We start from the raw sequence: 18859 nt of genomic DNA on the forward strand, positions 1-18859 counted from the left end.
TCAGGAGTGGCACTGAAGATGCCCTTTCGTGAGAAAGATACTGCCCAGAAGGAGAATGCATACATAGTGGCAGAGGTGAGAAGAACTGAAGCTGTCTGCTGCAGTTTGGGTTAGAACCTGCAGACCCATGCAGATGATGAGGCCTCGCCAGCCCTGAAGCACCCCTGCAGTAGGGACATGTGAGTTCTGCTGAGGTAATCCAGTGCACAATGTGTCAGTGTTAAAGAAATCTGACTACATTATGCAGTCTCCAGTGGAAAGACTTGCGGTGCTGGAAGAGGCTGTCCGCGGACAGAGGGGGGTTCATCCAGCCTGTAACATGGGAAAGGCACCTAGCTTGTGTGGGTGGTGAGTTTTGTTTAGTAAGAACCCAAACCATGACCTGGGTGGAGCTTGCTATCACCATGACCCCGGCGCAGCCTCCACTGCCCACCTGAACCAGCTCCCAGATCGTGGATGGTGACCCTGCTATTTTAACTCATGGGCTGTGCCAAGCATCTTCTATATAAGGAGTGGCACATGCCCCACCAGCCCATGCAACCTGCAGGCACGAGCTGCCAAAACAGACCGACACAGACCCGGGTACTGTGCACAAAGGGAAAGATGTCAGAAAGGGTGAGAGATCATGCATGATTGCCTGTCCTGGAAGGGCCAGGTCAGGCTCCATACAGACTGCACCCATCCCAACCCCCAGGAGAGAAGCAGAAACTGCGGCCACTTGCACTGGGTGGATCACTGAGAAATGTCCTGCAAGCTGGCCACCGAGAGTTGTCAGCATATTGCAGAATAATAACCAGTTCCTCCCGTATTGACATTGATGTGAATTATGTTTCTGTGAACAATAAATCACTTTATCTCTTTAAAGAGACAGCTCTACCAGACTACGATTTATTACCTAACCTTACATTGAATGGTTCATTAAGATCTGGGTCTCTAACTTCACAACATTTCCCTGAATAAACTTTGGGCTGATCGACTTACCTACCTACCCAGAAAGTCCGGTGCTAAAGTGATGCACTTGGTGCGCAGTTTTGGGGTCTATCCTAAAGTTAAACCCAAGAGACCCATTGCAAAAGCTTCTGGCTGTCACAGTCTGAGTCCAATAACCTTTGATTGCCTTGGGACTTCCCAAAATCCCCACAACCAACAAAACAATTAGGTAAATAAATGCTCTCTGTTGGCATCTGCAGGGGACTAGTTTGAATCTCAGCCTAGCCAACACTTTCTTCCATCATTCAGTGTCAGTAGATTGAGCGCCAACAAATTTGGAAAACGTGAAATTTACCAGGTTCTGTTATTTGGGTTGGATGTGACATGAGCTTGCAAGAGATAACTGACCTTCTCAGCATCGTGTTCACTTTCGGGAGTTCTAAGACCTTCAGCTTATCGGGGAAAGGTAAAAGCCCTCGATGGTGACTGGAAACTGTTGATGTCCACAAGGTGCTGGAAATTTAGGGGATCCAGACAACTTCCAGATCAAGTAGCTACTATTGAATAGATCAGGGCCGGTCTCTGTTAAACTTGCAGGGGTCGAGGGAGGTTATTTATTTTTAGTTCCAGCGGGGCTCAACACAAGGCTCAGTTAAAGGGCCATCGGCACTCCTGTTGTTCAGGTCTCTTGTTCCTGGGAGCCAGCTGGTGTGTAACACCTTGAGGGCAACGCCATGGGAGGCGACAGCGACACTCAGCTTCTAGTCACTTTAAAAGTGCTTAAGAGACAAGATATCATTTCGAGGCAGGCGTTTGACTTTTCTGAACTCAGTATGTAATAAATATACATGTACTGTAAGAATGTCAGCTCTAACACTTGTGTAATATTTGAGTAATATATATATTTTTGTTGTTGTTGTTTTTATTCACTGAAACAACAAAGCTTGAAGTGGCATTTTAGATAGGTGATAGGCATGACAACATAACATTTTGAACTCAAAAAAACCACAGAAATTCACCAGTTATACTTAGCAGACCTAACTAGAACTCACACCTTCTCTATGGACTGCTTATGACCTCACATATTACATAACTGACACCATTTATGACGTAAGTGATGACATCATTGACATGTGTGATTATATATATATATATACACACACACGTATAATATATACATATATGAGCCACATGCAAAGTCGCCTGAAGGCCTTAACAATCCATAGCAGTCTAGCTTGAGGCAGAAGGTCTGTGAGGTTTTTACAACATTCCATCCACTGAAGATAGAATCTTCTAAATTAGGAAGGGGGAACAGAAAGACAGCATTGCAATGATGGGAGAGAACTCCCATGCCCACCATTAGTGGCTCTGCACCACTCCATGTTCTTCAGTGTAGGTCCCACCATTACGCTATTCTAATGCCCTACTACAAAGCATTTACTGATTTATTTGTCTTTAATTTCTTTCACATCGCTACGCATGCTAATGTAGGCTGCCAGAGTGCTTTGCATCACACAGATATTTTACCTATGCAGCCTCTGTCCCCTGTGTGGCCGCCTCTGAGGGAGCTTCCAGCAGCAGGGCCCTGTGCCCACCTGGACCCCGTCACCATCGAGGTGCCCCTGGCAGTCTTTGCCCCCTTTGTGGCCGCCTCTGAGGGAGATGCCAGAAGCTGGGCCCTGTGCTCACCTTAGGCCCCCATCATCAGCGACCGATTTGGAGAAGGAGGAAGGAGGGAGCGGGACGGCGTGGTTTCCATAGCAACCACAAGGAGCAACCCTTCAATAGGAATTCTCTGTGTGTGCGAAGAGAACAGGAGAGCGTGGAGGGGGCGGAGAGCACCGCGGGCACACAGATGGGGCGGGGACAGGAGACGGATGGAGCTTAGGAGAGAAGACGACGAGAGAACCTGTGGGTGGAGAAAACAGGAAAACATATGGAGAGGAGAACAGGAGGGAATCATGGATTGGGGAGAACAGGTAGCAGGAGGGATGGGGCAAACAGACCCGCCTAGGAGAAGAGGCGAGTACGGGGTGAAGTAGGATAGGAAAGCACAGGAAAAAGAGAACAGGAGAGAATGAATAAATGAAGAGAGCAGAAGGAGCGGGGCGAAAAACCGAGTAGTGGGACCCGGGAGAATAAAGGGGTGGAGAGAACAGAGAGGGCGCGCATGGAGAGGTGGGTGGAAACAAATGCAGGTAGAAAGGAGAACAGAAGACTTGGGGGCTGGAGACGTCTGGAGAGCGAGGAGAGATCAGGAGAGGATGTGAAGAGAGACCAAGCAATCGGAGAACCTGGTCATGAGAGAACTGAGGCCGAGAGGAACCAGAGTTGATGAGAACAGGAGAGCACAGAGACATAGGGAGTGAGTCTAGAGAGTGAGGGCAGGGCGGCAGAGGCATTCAAGCGAGCACTCTAGATAATAGAGGCGTTCAGAGAACATGCAGAAACAACTGGAGAGAATAAAGGATTAGAGAAGCCGAGAGAGAGAAACACGATAGAAGGGAAGCGTGGTGGATGGAAGAGGAGAGAACACAAGATCACAGTGAGAGATGAGTGAGCATAGACCGAGGGGTGCACAGGGAGACACGAGTGAGCATAGACCGAGGGGAGCACAGGGAGAGACGAGTGAGCATAGACCGAGGGGAGCACACGGAGAGACGAGTGAGCATAGACCAAGGGGAGCACAGGGAGATGTGAGTGAGCATAGACCATGGGGAGCACAGGGAGACATGAGTGAGCATAGACCGAGGGGAGCACGGAGAGAGATGAGTGATCATAGACCGAGGAGAGCACAGGGAGAAATGAGTGAGCATAGACCGAAGGGACCACAGAGAGAGATGAGTGAGCATACACCGAGGGGAGCACAGGGAGAGACGAGTGAGCATAGACCGAGGGGAGCACAGGGAGAGATGAGTGAGCATAGACCGGGAGATGCACAGTGAGATGAGTGAGCATAGACCCGGGGAGCACAGGGAGAGATGAGTGAGCATAGACCGAGGGGAGCACAGAAAGAGATGAGTGATCATAGACCGAGGGGAGCACAGGGAGAAATGAGTGAGCATAGACTGGGGGGGGGGCGCACAGAGAGCTTAGAGGAAAGGAAGCATAGAGAGAACAGACGAGGGAGCAAAGGGGAAAGGAAGCATAGAGAAACCAGAAGAGGGATCAAAGAGGAAAGGAAATATAAAGAGAGCAGGAGAGGGAGCAGGGTAAAGGAAGCATAGAGAACAGAAGGAGCAGAGGAAAGGAAGCATAGAGAGCAGACGAGGGACCAAAGGGGGAAGGAAGCCTAGAGAAAACAGAAGCGGGATAACAGGAAGGGAAGCATAGAGATAACAGGAGAGGGAGCAAAGGGAACAGAAGCATGGAGAGAACAGAAGAGGAAGCATAGAAAACAGACGAGGGATCAAAGAGGAAAGGAAGCATAGAGAGAACACATGAGGGAGCAAAGGGGAGAAGGAAGCATAGAGAAACGGACGAGGGTTCAAAGAGGAAAGGAAGCATAGAGAGAACAGGAGAGGAATCAGGGTAAATGAAGCATAGAGAGAACGGGATAAGGAGCTGAGGAAAGGAAGCATAGAGAAAACAGGAGAAGCATCAGAGGGGACGGAAGTATAGAGGGAGCAGATGAGGGAGCAAAGGGGAAAGGAAGCATAGAGAGAACAGGAGAGGAAGCATAGAGAGAACAGGAGAATCAGCAGAGGAAAGAAAGCATACAGACAACACAAGGGGAGTATAGAGGAAAGGAAACATAGAGCGAACAGGGGAAAGAAAGCATAGAGAGAACAGGATAGAGATCAGAGGAAAGGATGCATATAGAGAACAGGAGAAAGAGCAGGGGAAAAGAAGTATAGAGAGAACAGGAGAAGCAACAGAGGAAAGGTAGTATAGAGAGAACAGAAGAGGGAGCAGAGGAAAGTAAGCATAAAGAAAACGGGAGAAGCAGCAGACGGAACTGAAGTATAGAGGGAACAGAGGAAAGGAAGTATAGAGAGAGCAGGCAAGGGACGACAAAGGGTAAGGAAGCATAGAGGGAACAGGACAGGGAGCAAAGGGGAAAGGATGCATAGAGAGAACAGGAGAGGGAGCAAAGGAGAGGAAGCATAGAGAGAACAGGAGAATCAGCAAAGGAAAGGAAGCATAGAGAGAACACCAGGGGAGTATAGAGGAAAGGAAGCATAGAGAGAACAGGAGAGGGAGCAGGAGAAAGGAAGCAAGGAGAGAACAGGAGAGGGAGCAGGAGAAAGGAAGCAAGGAGAGAACAGGAGAGGAAGCAGAGGAAAGGAAGCATAGAGAGAAGAAGAGAAGCAACAGAGAAAAAGTAGTACAGAGAGAACAGATGAGGGAGCAGAGGAGAGTAAGCATAGAGAAAAAGGAGAAGCAGTAGAGGGAACGGAAGTATAGATGGAGCAGATGAGGGATCTGAGGAAAGGAAGTATAGAGAGGAGAGGGAGCATGGAGGAAAGGAAGCATAGGGAGAACAGATAAAGGGGCAAAGAGGAAAGGAAGCATAGAGAGCAGAAGACGGAGCTTAGAGGATTGGAACTATAGAGCAAACAGGAGAGGGAGCATAGAGAGAACAGGAGAGGGAGCAGAAGAAAGGAAGTATAGAGAGAACAGGAGAGGGAGTTTAGAAGAAAAGAGGCATCGAGAGAACAGGAGAGGGAGCTTAGAAGAAAAGAGGCATCGAGAGAACAGGAGAGAGAGCATAGATGAAAGGAAGCATAGAGAGAACAGACGGAGCAAAGGGGAAAGGAAGCATGGAGAGACCAGGAGAGGGGCAGAGGAAAGGAAGCATAGAGAGAACAGGAGAGGGATCATAGAGGAAAAGAGGCATAGAGAGAACAGGAGAGAGAGCAGAGGAAAGGAAGAATAGAGAGAGCAGGAGAAGCAGCAGAGGAAATGAAACCGAACAGGAGAGGGAGCAGACGACAGGAAGCATAGAGCAGACGAAGGAGCAAAGGGGAAAGGGAGCATAGAGAGAACAGGACAGGGGACAGAGGAGAGGAAGCATAGAGAACAGGAGAATCAGCAGAGGAAAGGAAGCATAGAGAGAGCAGGAGAAGCAGCAGAGGAAAGGAAAAATAGAAAGAACAGTAGGGGAGTATAGAGGCAAGGAAGCATAGAGAGAACAGATGAGGGAGCGTAGACAAAAGGAAGTATAAAGAGAACAGATGAGGGAGCAGAGGAAAGGAAGCATAGAGAGAACAGGAGAGGGAACGTAAAGGAAAGGAAGCATAGAGAGAACAGGAGAGCACGTGTGACATAGAAATGGAGGGCATAGAGAGCGAGGGGAGAGGGAGCATAAACTGAATGGAGAACAGGAGAGGAAGCAAAGAGAAAAGAAAGCATAGAGAGGACAGGAGAGAGAGCATAGAGAAAAGGAAGCATAGAGAGGATAGTAGAGGGAGCAGAGGAAAGGCAAGGAAGCATAGAGTGAACAATAGAAGCAACAGAGGAAAGGAAGTATAGAGAACAGGAGAAGGAGCAGAGGAAATGAAGCATAAATAGAACAGGAGAAGCAGCGGAGGAAAGGAAGCATAGAGAGAATAGAGGGAGCAAAGGGGAAAAGAAGCATAGAGAGAACAGGAGAGGGAGCATATAGGAAAGGAAGCATAGAGAGAACAGACGAGGGAGCATAGAGAGAACAGGAGAGGGAGCTTAGGAATGAATTCATAGAGAAAACAGAAATAGGAGCAAAGGAAAGGAAGCATAGAGAGAGCAGGAGAGCATGTGTGACAGACAGAGCGCTGGGGAGAGGGAGCATAGATGGAAGCACAGAGACATGAGCGCATAGAGAGCACAGGGGGAGAGGGAGCATAGACGGAAGGAAGCACAGAGGAGATGAGAGCACAGGGGGAGAGGGAGGATAGACGGAAGGAAGCACAGAGGACATGAGAGCAGAGAGAACACAGGGGGAGAGAGAGCATAGACGGAAGTAAGCACAGAGAACGTGAGAGCATAGAGAGCAGAGGGGGAGAGGGAGCATAGACGGAAGCACAGAGGACATGAGAGCATAGAGAGCACAGCACAGGGGGAGAGGGAGCATAGACGGAAGGAAGCACAGAGAACACAGGGAGAGGGAGCATAGACGGAAAAAAGCACAGAGAACACAGGGAGAGGGAGCATAGACGGAAGGAAGCACAGAGAACATGAGATCACAGAGAGCACAGGGGGAGAGGGAGCATAGATGGAAGGAAGCAGAGAGGACATGAGAGCATAGACGGAAGGAAGCACAGAGAACATGAGCGCATAGAGAGCACAGGGGGAGAGGGAGCATAGACAGAATGAAGCACAGAGGACATGAGAGCATTGAGAGCACGGGGGAGAGGGAGCATAGCTAGAAGGAAGCACAGAGAACATGAGATCACAGAAAGCACAGGGGGAGTGGAAGCATAGACGGAAGGAAGCAGAGAGCACAGGGGAGAGGGAGCATAGACGGAAGGAAGCACAGAGAACATGAGATCCCAGAGAGCACAGGGGGAGAGGGAGCATAGATGGAAGGAAGCACAGAGAGCACAGGGGAGAGGGAGCATAGTCAGAAGGGAGCACAGAGGACATGAGAGCAGAGAGAACACAGGGGGAGAGAAGGCATAGACGGAAGTAAGAGTGGCCAGGGCACACCAATAGCATGAATCCTGATAATGTTTAAGAATAAGTAGAAAGTTCGTTCTTGGAAGATGATGTGTAGATATTTATTATAAGTGCAGGTAGAAAGTAGAAATCTCAATCAAAAGACTGCGTTGTACAAAATGACCATGTGTCCAGAGCAGCCAGATGATGATAAATGGTCAAAGTTACAATAGGATGTTCGAATGTAACAATAAGTCCATACAGCAAAACAGCCAACACGTGTTTAGTCTTCAAGACTTTGAGTGGTTTTCCAAACACTCTGCCAAAACCCTGACGCGCACGGCACGGGTTTATTCGCTCCACAAATACTTGAGGCTTATCATGGCCATCATTTGCCTATACTATTTGATTTCTCCCAAGGACTCATGACTACCAGCAGCTTGATATATGTACCTTTTGTGTTTACATATAATGTTTTATATACATCTGAAGCCTTGACAAAGTCTTGAAGACTAAACACGTGTTGGCTGTTTTGCTGTATGGACTTATTGTTACATTCGAACATCCTATTGTAACTTTGACCATTTATCACCATCTGGCTGCTCTGGACACATGGTCATTTTGTACAACGCAGTCTTTTGATTGAGATTTCTACTTTCTACCTGCACTTATAATAAATATCTACACATCGTCTTCCAAGAACGAACTTTCTACTTATTCTTGAACATTATCAGGATCCGGATTCATGCTATTGGTGTGCCCTGGCCACTCTTCTTTCAATATTTAGGCAACCACCCACTCTTCAGTGTGTGGCCCTCCGACACCTGTGGTGGCAGGTGTTAGGGCTAGCCTGGCACCCAACACCATATTGTTTAAATGTTATGACTTCGCTCGGATTTCACTATTGACATACGCTTTGCAGATGTGCAGGCACTCTCTGGCATCCGCCACCTTCTTCGCCTGATAGACGGAAGTAAGCACAGAGAACATGAGAACATAGAGAGCACAGGGGGAGAGGGAGCATAGACGGAAGCACAGAGGACATGAGAGCATAGAGAGAATGGGGGAGAGGGAGCATAGACGGAAGGAAGCACAGAGAACACAGGGAGAGGAAGCATAGACGGAAGGAAGCACATAGAACATGAGATCACAGAGAGCACAGGGGGAGAGGGAGCATAGACGGAAGGAAGCACAGAGGACATGAGAGCACAGGGAGAGAGGGAGCATAGACGGAAGGAAGCACAGAGGACATGAGAGCACACGGGGAGAGGGAGCATAGACGGAAGGAAGCACAGAGAACATGAGATTACAGAGAGCGCAGGGGGAGAGGGAGCATAGACAGAAGGAAGCACAGAGAGCACCGGGAAAGAGGGAGTATAGACTGAAGGAAGCACAGAGATCACAGGGGAGAGGGAGCATAGACGGAAGGGAGCACAGAGAACACAGGGGGAGAGGTAGCATAGACAGAAGGAAGCAGAGGACATGAGATCACAGAGAGCACAGGGGGAGAGGGAGCATAGACAGAAGGAAGCACAGAGAGCACAGGGGAGAGGGAGCACAGAGAGCACAGTGGGAGAGGGAGCATAGAGAGCACAGGGGGAGAGGGAGCATAGACGGAAGGAAGCACAGAGAGCACAAGGTTGAGGGAGCATAGACGGAAGGGAGCACAGAGAACACAGGGGAGAGGGAGCATTGACAGAAGGAAGCACAGAGAGCACAGGGGGAGAGGGAGCATAGACGGAAGGGAGCACAGAGAGCACAGGGGGGAGAGGGAGCATAGATGGAAGGGAGCACAGAGAACACAGGGGGAGAGGGAGCATAGACGGAAGAGGGAGAGGGAGCATAGACGGAAGGAAGCACAGAGAGCACATGGGGAGAGGGAGCATAGACGGAAGGGAGCACAGAGGACATGAGCACAAGGAGGGGCCAGACAAGGCACACATGATTTCAGTGTGAACATTTGGGTTAGTGTGGGCGGGATGTATCTTCAGCATTAGTACAACGCAGCTTCACTCTGGTGAGTGAAGGGTTAAAGGTATAGACGTGGGCGCCTAGAATTGGCCCGCACATTGCATTCTGGCGGCCATTTATAGATCGTGCTATGAACCGCAGTCTGTTTTACCTATGAGTGGTTGAATTATTAATGTTTTTAGAGGGGGCAGCACTCGCTGATCTGCAGCAGGCTCGGGCTTGGACACAGCGGGGATGGGAGAGTTGGGGAGTTGTTTGAGCAGGAAGTGGGGCGTGCACTGATTGTGATCATAGGCTCCAGGGCTTCAAGTGGAATAGAAAGTGAAGGTGGTCTCTAAAAGGGGAGTGGTCTGTATAATTGAGTGTGTGGCTTAAGCACATAAACTGAAACATCACTGATTCCCAGAGTGTGCCACCCAATCGGTATTTTGATTCCTTTCTGAGCTTTATGTTTCTACATCCAGATATATAACACCACAGCTGACACTTGCCTAAAACCAGTCGGGACTATTGGCTTTCTCAATGGTTATCAACAGTTTAAGATAAATGATTACCAACAGTGTTTTTGTTGTAAATAATTAATATTGACAATTTTTCACTTCTGAAATTCTGATGACGAATTATACATGACTAAGGCCTGTGCTGTAAGTGCTTTAAATGGGCCGGTACTGTCCAGTACTGAGTACCGGCACTTTCTTATTTTGAGAGGGAGAGTACCGGCATATCTCAAGAAAAACGTAATACTTTTAATTGGAGAGTACCGGCACTTCTCGGAAACAAGCAGGTACTCTGGCACAGAGTACCTGCACTTTAATTTTTCCATTTCAAGCACTGGCTGTAAGCAGAGAGGCCAGGGATTGAATGATCATGTATTCTGAACACATTTTCACTCACGACAGGCACTGCTGGAAACTCGTGGTTCCCTCAGCCTCAACACCAGAACTTTAAATTGTGGTCCCTTGGAATGGGCCTGCGGCCTGCCCCTAAGGAGCTGCATACCTACACGAGGTGTTAACGTGTATCTGCCGACGTCGTTTAGTATAAAGTCATTCTTGAGGAAACAGGTTGCACGCGCCTCAAGGAAGTTAGACGTAGCAACTTTCATACCATCACGTACGCAGCCTCAAATATACAATCACACGAGGAAACGAGACTGCGACCGTGCTTAAAGTCCGCAGGAGGCCGGGCACAGTCTCCTAGAGCGCGGCTCAAGCCCCCCTCTCCCCCGGATCCCCCAGTCTCGGCCAGGGTGAGCAGCAACCTCCGGCAGCGGGCCTTTCCATCCTTGACATAGCGAACTCCGGGGATGCAAGATTCAGTAAAGCGTGTGGAAAAATAGCAGGAACTGACTGGCTGGCACGGATTACCTTAACCTTTCTTACATTTATTTGCTTAAAAACGATCAGTGTTGTTGCCAGCGAAGTTACGGACATGAATATAGGGCCTGAAACGGACCCCATGTCAGTGTCCTCGCCCCTTTGTTGTCGGGTCTGAGACCCCAAGGGACCCGGCCCACTTAAAGCCCTGGGAGTCTGAGAGCAACGACAGAGCTGGAGACTGGGGCCCTGGTGCAGATTTGGATGTGGGGGGGGGGGGGGGGCACAACAGATGTCTCCACCGTGATTTTCCTCCCTTCTACAAAACGGTAATTTGTACAGTTAGAGTGATATAGGAAATCCGCAGAGGGGGAGGGGTCCTACAACGAAAGGGAAACCCCCCGGTGGAATTAACGCCACCCTGTGGATCGTACTCTGGAAACTTCTCCGATTTCTGAAAGATTTTTTAAATGTATTTACCGTGGCAGTCTGCCACAGAACAGGGGGGCACTACTGCAGGTACTGTCAGCCGCCATCCTTCTGCAGAAATCGGCGATGCCCCTTTACCTCCTCGCGCCTGACCACTGTCCCAGCAGACGGGGTCACCGGGTGTTAGTATCGCCATATCGATCGGGACATCTGCCGGAGGGGGCAGCGGACTCTGCGTGGACTGACGGTGAGATGCACTGCATCTACTGGACTGGAACAGTCTGTGAGCAGTCCTCTGTGTGAATTCCCGTAATGACCTGTAAAGTGGAATTACGAGTCGCAGCTCCCCCCCACTTATTTGCCCGTCCTCCATTTACAAACCAAACAAGCCGAGGGATGGCAAGCTTCCCCCTCCCCCGCCTCTCTTGCCCCCCCATCCCTACTTTCTTCCGTGCTAGGGAGCTTTAACGGCGGTCGTAGATTGACGGCGATTTACTTCTTGTTCCATGACAAACTGAATCCCGGGTTAGTGTCGGAATGGCATACAAAGCTTTGCAAAATCCTGTTCGCCGTCTCCATTGCCATTCCAATCGCCTCTCTGCAGCTTCCATGGCAACCTGCTCTCCCCGGAGAACCTTCATCCCGTTGCCGCGGAAACACTGTGGTTACCGTTGCCAAGTAAGAGGACCAAATCGGCGGCATGAATGGAGCGACAGCGTGTGACGTAACTGCTACTGCGTAAAAGGGAGGGGGCTCAGATCTGTGGGGTGCGGTAGCGTGCTGTGTCACTGAACCCCGAGAGAGGAGGACTAGGTTGTGGAGGATGGGGCAGACGTTCACGGAAAGGGACAGCGTTTGACCTCTGACATTGAGGGTATACTGAGGGCCACAGTGCGAATTGCAGACAAACTGGGAGGCACACACAAGGTATCTGTCATCTACGTGTACTGTACGAAATAACTTAAATATATAACGTGGTAAAATGACTACCCTTCCAGAACTTCCCCGCTCTCTTAAAGATACCGCACTGGTCCCTGCCAAGCCCTCTCCTCGGTCTCTCCTCACCTCCGTGGTGTTATCCAAGGTGGTCTCCTGTCGTCCAGGACTCCGCTCACTTACTAGGCCTTTGACATGTCTCTCAGTCACCAGGTCTCTACTTATCGTCCAGGCCTCTCTCCATCCTCCCGGCCAACCCCTCACCTCCCTGCCTCCACCCATCTCCCTGGAATTCTCTCCCTACAAGGCCGCTCCTCACTTACCAGGTCTCTGCTTACCTCCCAGGCATGTCTCCATCCCACAGGCCTCTCCTCACCCCCCAGGCCTCGACTCAACCACAAGGCCTGATCCAGGACGCCCCTAAATCGGTTTGACCGGGACAGTGTCCTGGATGGAAAGAAAGTTTGATATTTGTTGGTGGGGGCGGAGAGTCATTGCGAGCGCGGTGCAAGGACGATGGGAGGAGGGCAGGAGGTCGATGGGGTGCTAGCAGTTATGCTGAGGTACATTAAGTACCCTATTTGAGACCAAGTGGGATGGACGAGCTGCTGTTTGCGTGACATTGTCAGACAGCTCCCTGCTCTGCCCTTCAAAATATTGGCGCCTGGGCTCAGCTTGCCCAACTCCAAGGCTAGGCCTGGCCTACTCTCACGGGCCTTCTCACCTCCAGGGGTGTAGCTTAGTGAGATGTATGTTTTTGGGGATGCAAATGACAAATTTTCCGACTTAAAAAAAAAAAATGCCAAAGGGATGAGATGATCTAGGTTTGGAACACACTGTTACTATAAGGAACACTTTCAATGCTGATTTGTATTAAGTAGGTTGTTCTTTAAAATTATGTTTTAATTAAAACAAAACAAAAACATTTTAGTAAAATAAAGACAAAGAGAATAACCGGCAAAGGAATAGGAGACCTGACTTGGCCCCTACATACCAAACTTTCTGGCCAAAAATGCATTTATTTGAGGGTTGTCACTCCCCTGGTCACCTCCCAGGCCTTTCCCTACTCCTTCCTGCAGGCTTTCGTCGACAAGGCCTATTGTCACAGGCCTCTCGCCGCTTCCCAGGCATCTCCCCATCTCAAGTGTTCTCACAGGCCGTTTCCTCACCTCCCAGGCCTTTCCTTACTCCCCAGTACTCTTTGTTCTCCAGGGCCGCTTTTCCACCTCCAGACCTTTCTTCATCTCCGGGCTCCCTCCTTACCCTTTTATAGGCCTTGTCTTTGCTTCCCAGGTCTCTCTTCACCTACTAGTCTACTCTGACAGGCCACCTCCCTCAGTGCTTAGTTTGTAATGGAATGAGGGCCGGTGCCCAAGGGTATGGCCAGAACCCTGCAGCAGCGTTGGCACACTGAATACCAACACATCATCATCCAACCTTCACCAAATGCACCACCATGCTCTCTTGCAACCAGTGCAGCTCGAGGGTGTGACCGGTGGGACCAATCATATCTGTTGTGTCTACACTTATGCAGGCGTGGCTCCTCCGTTAGGGTGGAGGAGCGTCGCACCCCCCCCCCCCCCACACCACCAGCAGCAGCCGCTGCAAATCACCTTTAACTAACGAAACAATAACAAATCATGTTTATTATCTTTTCGTTTGTTAAAGGGGCAGGGCATTAGGGTTGACAGGAGTGCCCTGTGCACGCCCCTCACTGCGCATGTATGTTTGGCCCGCTGTTTTGGGCCGGCCAAACATACATGCACAGTAGACTCTCTCCAGGCCTGCAACAGAGAGCGTGCACACAATCCCAATCTGCCTGGGAGCACCCTGGTTAGATGCTCCCATGCAATCCTGATGCTGCTCTGAGCAGTGGAAGGATTGGCCGCAGGGCAGGCTGGGAGCCTGTGCCTGCCTGCAGCGACAGGAGAGGAGCCCACGTCGCTGCCCCCTGCACTGCCCCGGCCCAACAAAGCCCCACGAGCCGCTCCTGCACTTACGTTCTGTCCAGTCTGATTGGGAAGTAAAGATCTGACCAGGGCTCTCCATGACAGATGAATGAATGAAATACATTTGTAAAGCACAACAATACCCAAAGGCGTCAAGGCATTATAAGCCTAGCCAAGTAATACCACTGTCCTTAATACTGGCCAGGTACAGTGAGAAAAGCCAGGATTGTAATGCCTTCCTAAAGGGGGCATACATATTCATACCAGTTAAGTGCAGGGGAAGGGAATTGCAGATTTTGGCAGCTGCAGCTGAAAAGGCTCTGCCTCCCCATCTCTTCCTCCTTACTTTGGGGGTGAAAAGTAGACTATGAGCTGCCGATCGAAGCGGTCTACAAGGGGAGTACCATTGGAATATGGCTATAGTTCCTTCTGAGCTAGCACTATATAGTGCTTTATGCATAATACATGTCTTTAAATGTAACCCACTTTTGTATAGGAAGCCATTAGAGTTGCAGTGCCTAAGAGCACCACCAAGCAGGTGCCGTGTGCTACATTACTGCCCGATTATTGTACATCCACCATTTCTGACAAGGTGTGCCTCGGCCACTGCATGAAAGGCTAGGTCTCTGGTAGTGCGACACTCTTGCGCATTGCTGCCTGGGGTGTACTTTTCCACCACAACACCAAAGGCCAATACATTGGGGATGTGTCACTCGCAAAACAATGCTCTTGCTACCCACTCATTTCCAAGCGCACTCCACTTCTCCTCCTACTCTAGTGTACTTTTCCGCTGCTACTCCGAAGGCCAGCCTAATGGCGATGCGTCACTCTCACCACAGTGCCCCCCCCACACACGCATTTCCACTTCAGTGCCAAAGGCCATTCAATGGGCAACGTGTCACTCAGCACAATACTCCCACCCCCCAACTACATTTCTGTTACTACTCTAAAGGCCATTCTAATGGCAGTGTGTCACTCTGAACATAACGCTTCCTCACAGTGGCAGACCAGTGCCTCTGTAAGGCTCGCAGGACTGGGAAGAGGTCCGTCACATGACCCCTTCCCAGTCAGTGCTGCCCTGAGCTCTTACGAGCATGGGGGTTTCACTGTTTTTTACCCTGCGTGCTAGAATAATGAGAAGACTGAGAACTTAATCTGGAAAGAAACAGTTTATCGCCAAAATGCATGAGCCCAGGAGCTTTGGCTAAACTCCAGGACAAAAAATGGTAGAAGGAATAAGAAAACAAATTAAGAAGGAATAACAGTTCTGCGTAGGTGTACTCATTTACCCCTGCCCAGTGGCACGTTTCTGGGGCCTTCAGAGTGGATGCCGGTGGCCAGGGTGTGGTTATATTCCAACTAAGGGAGCCAGATTCAGAGTGGCCGACTGTCTGACCTCAGTATTCCCTCCTCACCCGATTGCTAGTGAGAAGTTGGAGAACAGCTTTTAGTAAATCCTGACCACGTGAATGGTTACGGATTAGTTAAAGAAATGTTTTTTTTTTTTTTTCTTGTGCATTAGTTGTGTTAGGTACATGCTCTTGATTTCATGCGTGTTAGTAGTTTGGAGGAGGGATAGAATGATAGGAATGGGTTTGAAAATAGAGGCAATTGCTTCTTGGGAATGGGTGACCCTTGCTTACCTATTAAAAAAGCTTCCCAGTGAACCTCCTATAAACATTTTCCCTCCTTCAGTTAATGGTCTGCAGCGCCTCCTGGCAGAATCAGCCTTAAGCCCGCTGTTGCCTGTCTACACGCGTAGCCGGTGATGGAAGAACCGCTACAGTAAGTAGCTGCTTCCTAACTGTTTCGCGTACAAACAGTACGTAGAAAGCAGATCCATCCACCCACTCAGCGGAACCTTGTCGATCAATAATGGCTTAGGCGAGAGATTGTGCTGACGCCCCTCTTTATTATTATCCTGCCCTTGAATTTGGACTTGGCAGTTAGTACACTCAGATGTCCGTAGGCTTTGCTGTGCAGTAAATACTCAACAAATAATCATTGGGAATATGTAATAATTAACTTTTTTAAATGTGCCTTTAATTATGTTGTTCGTTGTTTCTTATTTTTTAAAATAAATTTAAATCTTGTATATTTGAGTTGACATTTTCATATCTTTTGCTGTTAAAATTCTGGATAGCTGAGCTCCACATGAGAACCCGCTAGCATTTTAGCCGGAGCTGCTCGAAATTCAACTTCAGTTAACATATTTCCTGGGGATGGTTTGCGCAGTCACATATCTCAAAAGATTAGGATGTTGAAATATTTTGTTTTAAGAGACATCGTTTATATCAAGTCCTTTGAAGTATTTCTTTTCGCGCTATAATGTTTATTTATAGTTTTGTGCTTATTAACTTAAACTCGTCAGTACTTTGGGCTCTGGAACAGGAAATGTATTTCCGGGTGCCAATGGAAACTGGTAATGGAGTTTTAGCAATATGCCAGTACACGAGTTCTTTGGACCTCTGGGCCTTTCTTGTCAATTTATATAGTATAACAATTTAATTTCATGGAGAAGGTGGTTGTTTATTCTAAGCTGATAAAAAGTCTGGCACAAAACATTTTATTGTTGCCGGTTTTTTCGACGGAACATTACATTCTTTACAGAAGGTCACATTTACGTTTACCGTAAATAGTTCAGACACAGTGAAATCTTCGTGTACTCGCCGCCCGCCACTGATTATTTTGAATGTTGGAAATGCTGTGCATAGTATTAAAGGAATACACAATTGTAGTTGGAAAAATGTTTGTTTTTCCCCCAGAAAACTGTAGAAGGTGCATTCTTACACAAGTAAGGCTGTGCTTAAAACACAGGCGTATTCACACTTTGAACAGTAGAATACTGAATTTAGCTTCCATGTAGAAATGCCGAGTTGATTCTTTTCTGACCAAGCATTGTTATTCACCGGTGGGGTCCCAGTGTCTCTCCATTGATTTACCCAGTGAGTGTGGGCATTACTCATTGCGGGATGCCGCTGTAGGAGGTGACGGCAGCAGGCAGAGCATCTGGGGAGTGCGTGGCTGAGGACATCGGGTCTAAGAGCCAATATGTTTGATTTTAGAGTCTTTGTCATTTCTCAAAGCGAATCAATCTTGGGAGCAAGTTTGGCTCTTGTCGACTTGCGTCTCTTGTTCTGTCTGCCTTCCAATGAGCTCAGAAAGAGCAGAACAGCCTGTCCATTCTGCACCGCTCGGCTCCAGTGCGTGCATTGCTGACACCAGGGCATGTCTGAAACTCAATTTTAATAAGTTGCACAATGGTTTGATTCTGCATGGATTCTGTTTAGCGCGCTAAGGCGGTGCACCTTAACAGGGAAGCCATGGGTCTTATAACTGTGGGCCAGATTTAGAGTTTGGCTGAGGGGCTGCTCCTTGACAACGGCGACAGATATACCGTCCACTGAAATTTAAATCCCATAGGATATAATGGGATTTATATTTCAGCTGACGGGATATCCTTCACCACTGTGACGGATTAACTCCTCCGCCAAACTCTTATCAGGCCCTAAGTCCTTTGAGCCAACACTTGTTTTTCTTGCTCCAGGGCTCCAGCCAGTGTAGAATCCATGTGACTGGAGAGAGGGCAGATAGGACTGTACACACTCAAGTGACCAGGGTCCAGATGTAGGAAGGTTCCCTTTTGCGAGTTGCAAATTGCAAGTCCCAGCGACTCGCAATTTGCAACTCGCAAATGGAAAGGCAGAAAGGTGTCTCAGACACCTTCTGCGACTCGCTATGGGGTCGCAAAGACCCACCTCATAAATATTTATGAGGTGGGTCGCAGTTTGCGACCCCATAGCGAGTCTAGCCACTCACGGGGATGGTGGCCTGCTGGAGACAGCAGACCACCATGTCCGTGACTGCTTTTAAATAAAGCAGTTTTTTTTTTCTCTCTTTGCAGCCCGTTTTCCTTAAAGGAAAACGAGCTGCAAATAGAAAAAATACCGAAACCTTTTTTGTTTCAGTTTTTTTCAGAGTAGGCAGTGGTCCATAGCTCTGAAAAAATATTTTTGTGAGCATTCACAAAGGGGAAGGGGTCCCATGGGGACCCCTTCCCTTTTGTGAATGAGTTACCATCCACTTCAAGTGGATGGTAACTGCGAGTTGATTTGCGACCGCTTTTGGGGTCACAAATCAACTCTACATCGTGATGTTGTCGCAAATAAGAAGTGAACACCCCTTCCTATTTGCTAGTCTGAATCACATTTTGCGAGTCGGTACAGACTCGCAAAATGTGATTCTGCATCGCGTAAGGGCTTTTGCGCCTTGCAAACGGCGTTTTCCGCCGTTTGCGAGTCGCAAAAGCCTTCCTACATCTGGCCCCAGGTTCCCTCTACTCCCTGGGTCTCTGTGTGGCTGTGGAAGGGAGCAGAAGACCTGATACTCTCTACTCAGGGCGCAAGATAGGAGTGTAAAATATGACATTGGACCCTCTTGCACTGCTATCCGTCTTATGTGTCTCTCCTCTCTCTCCGTAGGCAAACTCTCCGCCCATCATCGTGAATGCGGATACGTTGGAAGCCCCGGCATATGTGAGTATGAAGCGCGTCTTCAGGGGTGGGACTGTGTGTAGGATGCAATCTGTAGGAATAACCAGTCTTCCCCTCTGTTTGACCTGCAGGTGAATGGGACTGAAGGCGAAATGGAGTACGAGGAGATTACACTAGAGCGGGTAAATGCATCCTCTTTAGACTTACGGAGGTGGTCTTATCTTTGGGAAGTCTTAGGGGTTGGGTGAGAGTGAGAGGT

The 18859-nt window shown here is 48.9% G+C and overlaps 1 protein-coding gene across 6 annotated transcripts in view; it reads left to right on the forward strand.

Annotated features, from left to right (window-relative positions):
- DLG4 (discs large MAGUK scaffold protein 4) overlaps window positions 1–18859 on the forward strand; it is a 584369-nt gene that overhangs the window by 458188 nt on the left and 107322 nt on the right. For all 6 annotated transcript variants that reach the window (XM_069215534.1, XM_069215536.1, XM_069215538.1 and 3 more), the window contains 2 exons: window positions 18589–18642; window positions 18732–18782. In XM_069215534.1, the coding sequence (XP_069071635.1) occupies window positions 18589–18642; window positions 18732–18782 (105 nt within the window). The remainder of the gene's footprint in view (window positions 1–18588; window positions 18643–18731; window positions 18783–18859) is intronic.

The sequence above is a fragment of the Pleurodeles waltl genome, chromosome 12 (assembly GCF_031143425.1).
Source record: "Pleurodeles waltl isolate 20211129_DDA chromosome 12, aPleWal1.hap1.20221129, whole genome shotgun sequence".
Classification (NCBI taxonomy): Eukaryota; Metazoa; Chordata; class Amphibia; order Caudata; family Salamandridae; genus Pleurodeles; species Pleurodeles waltl.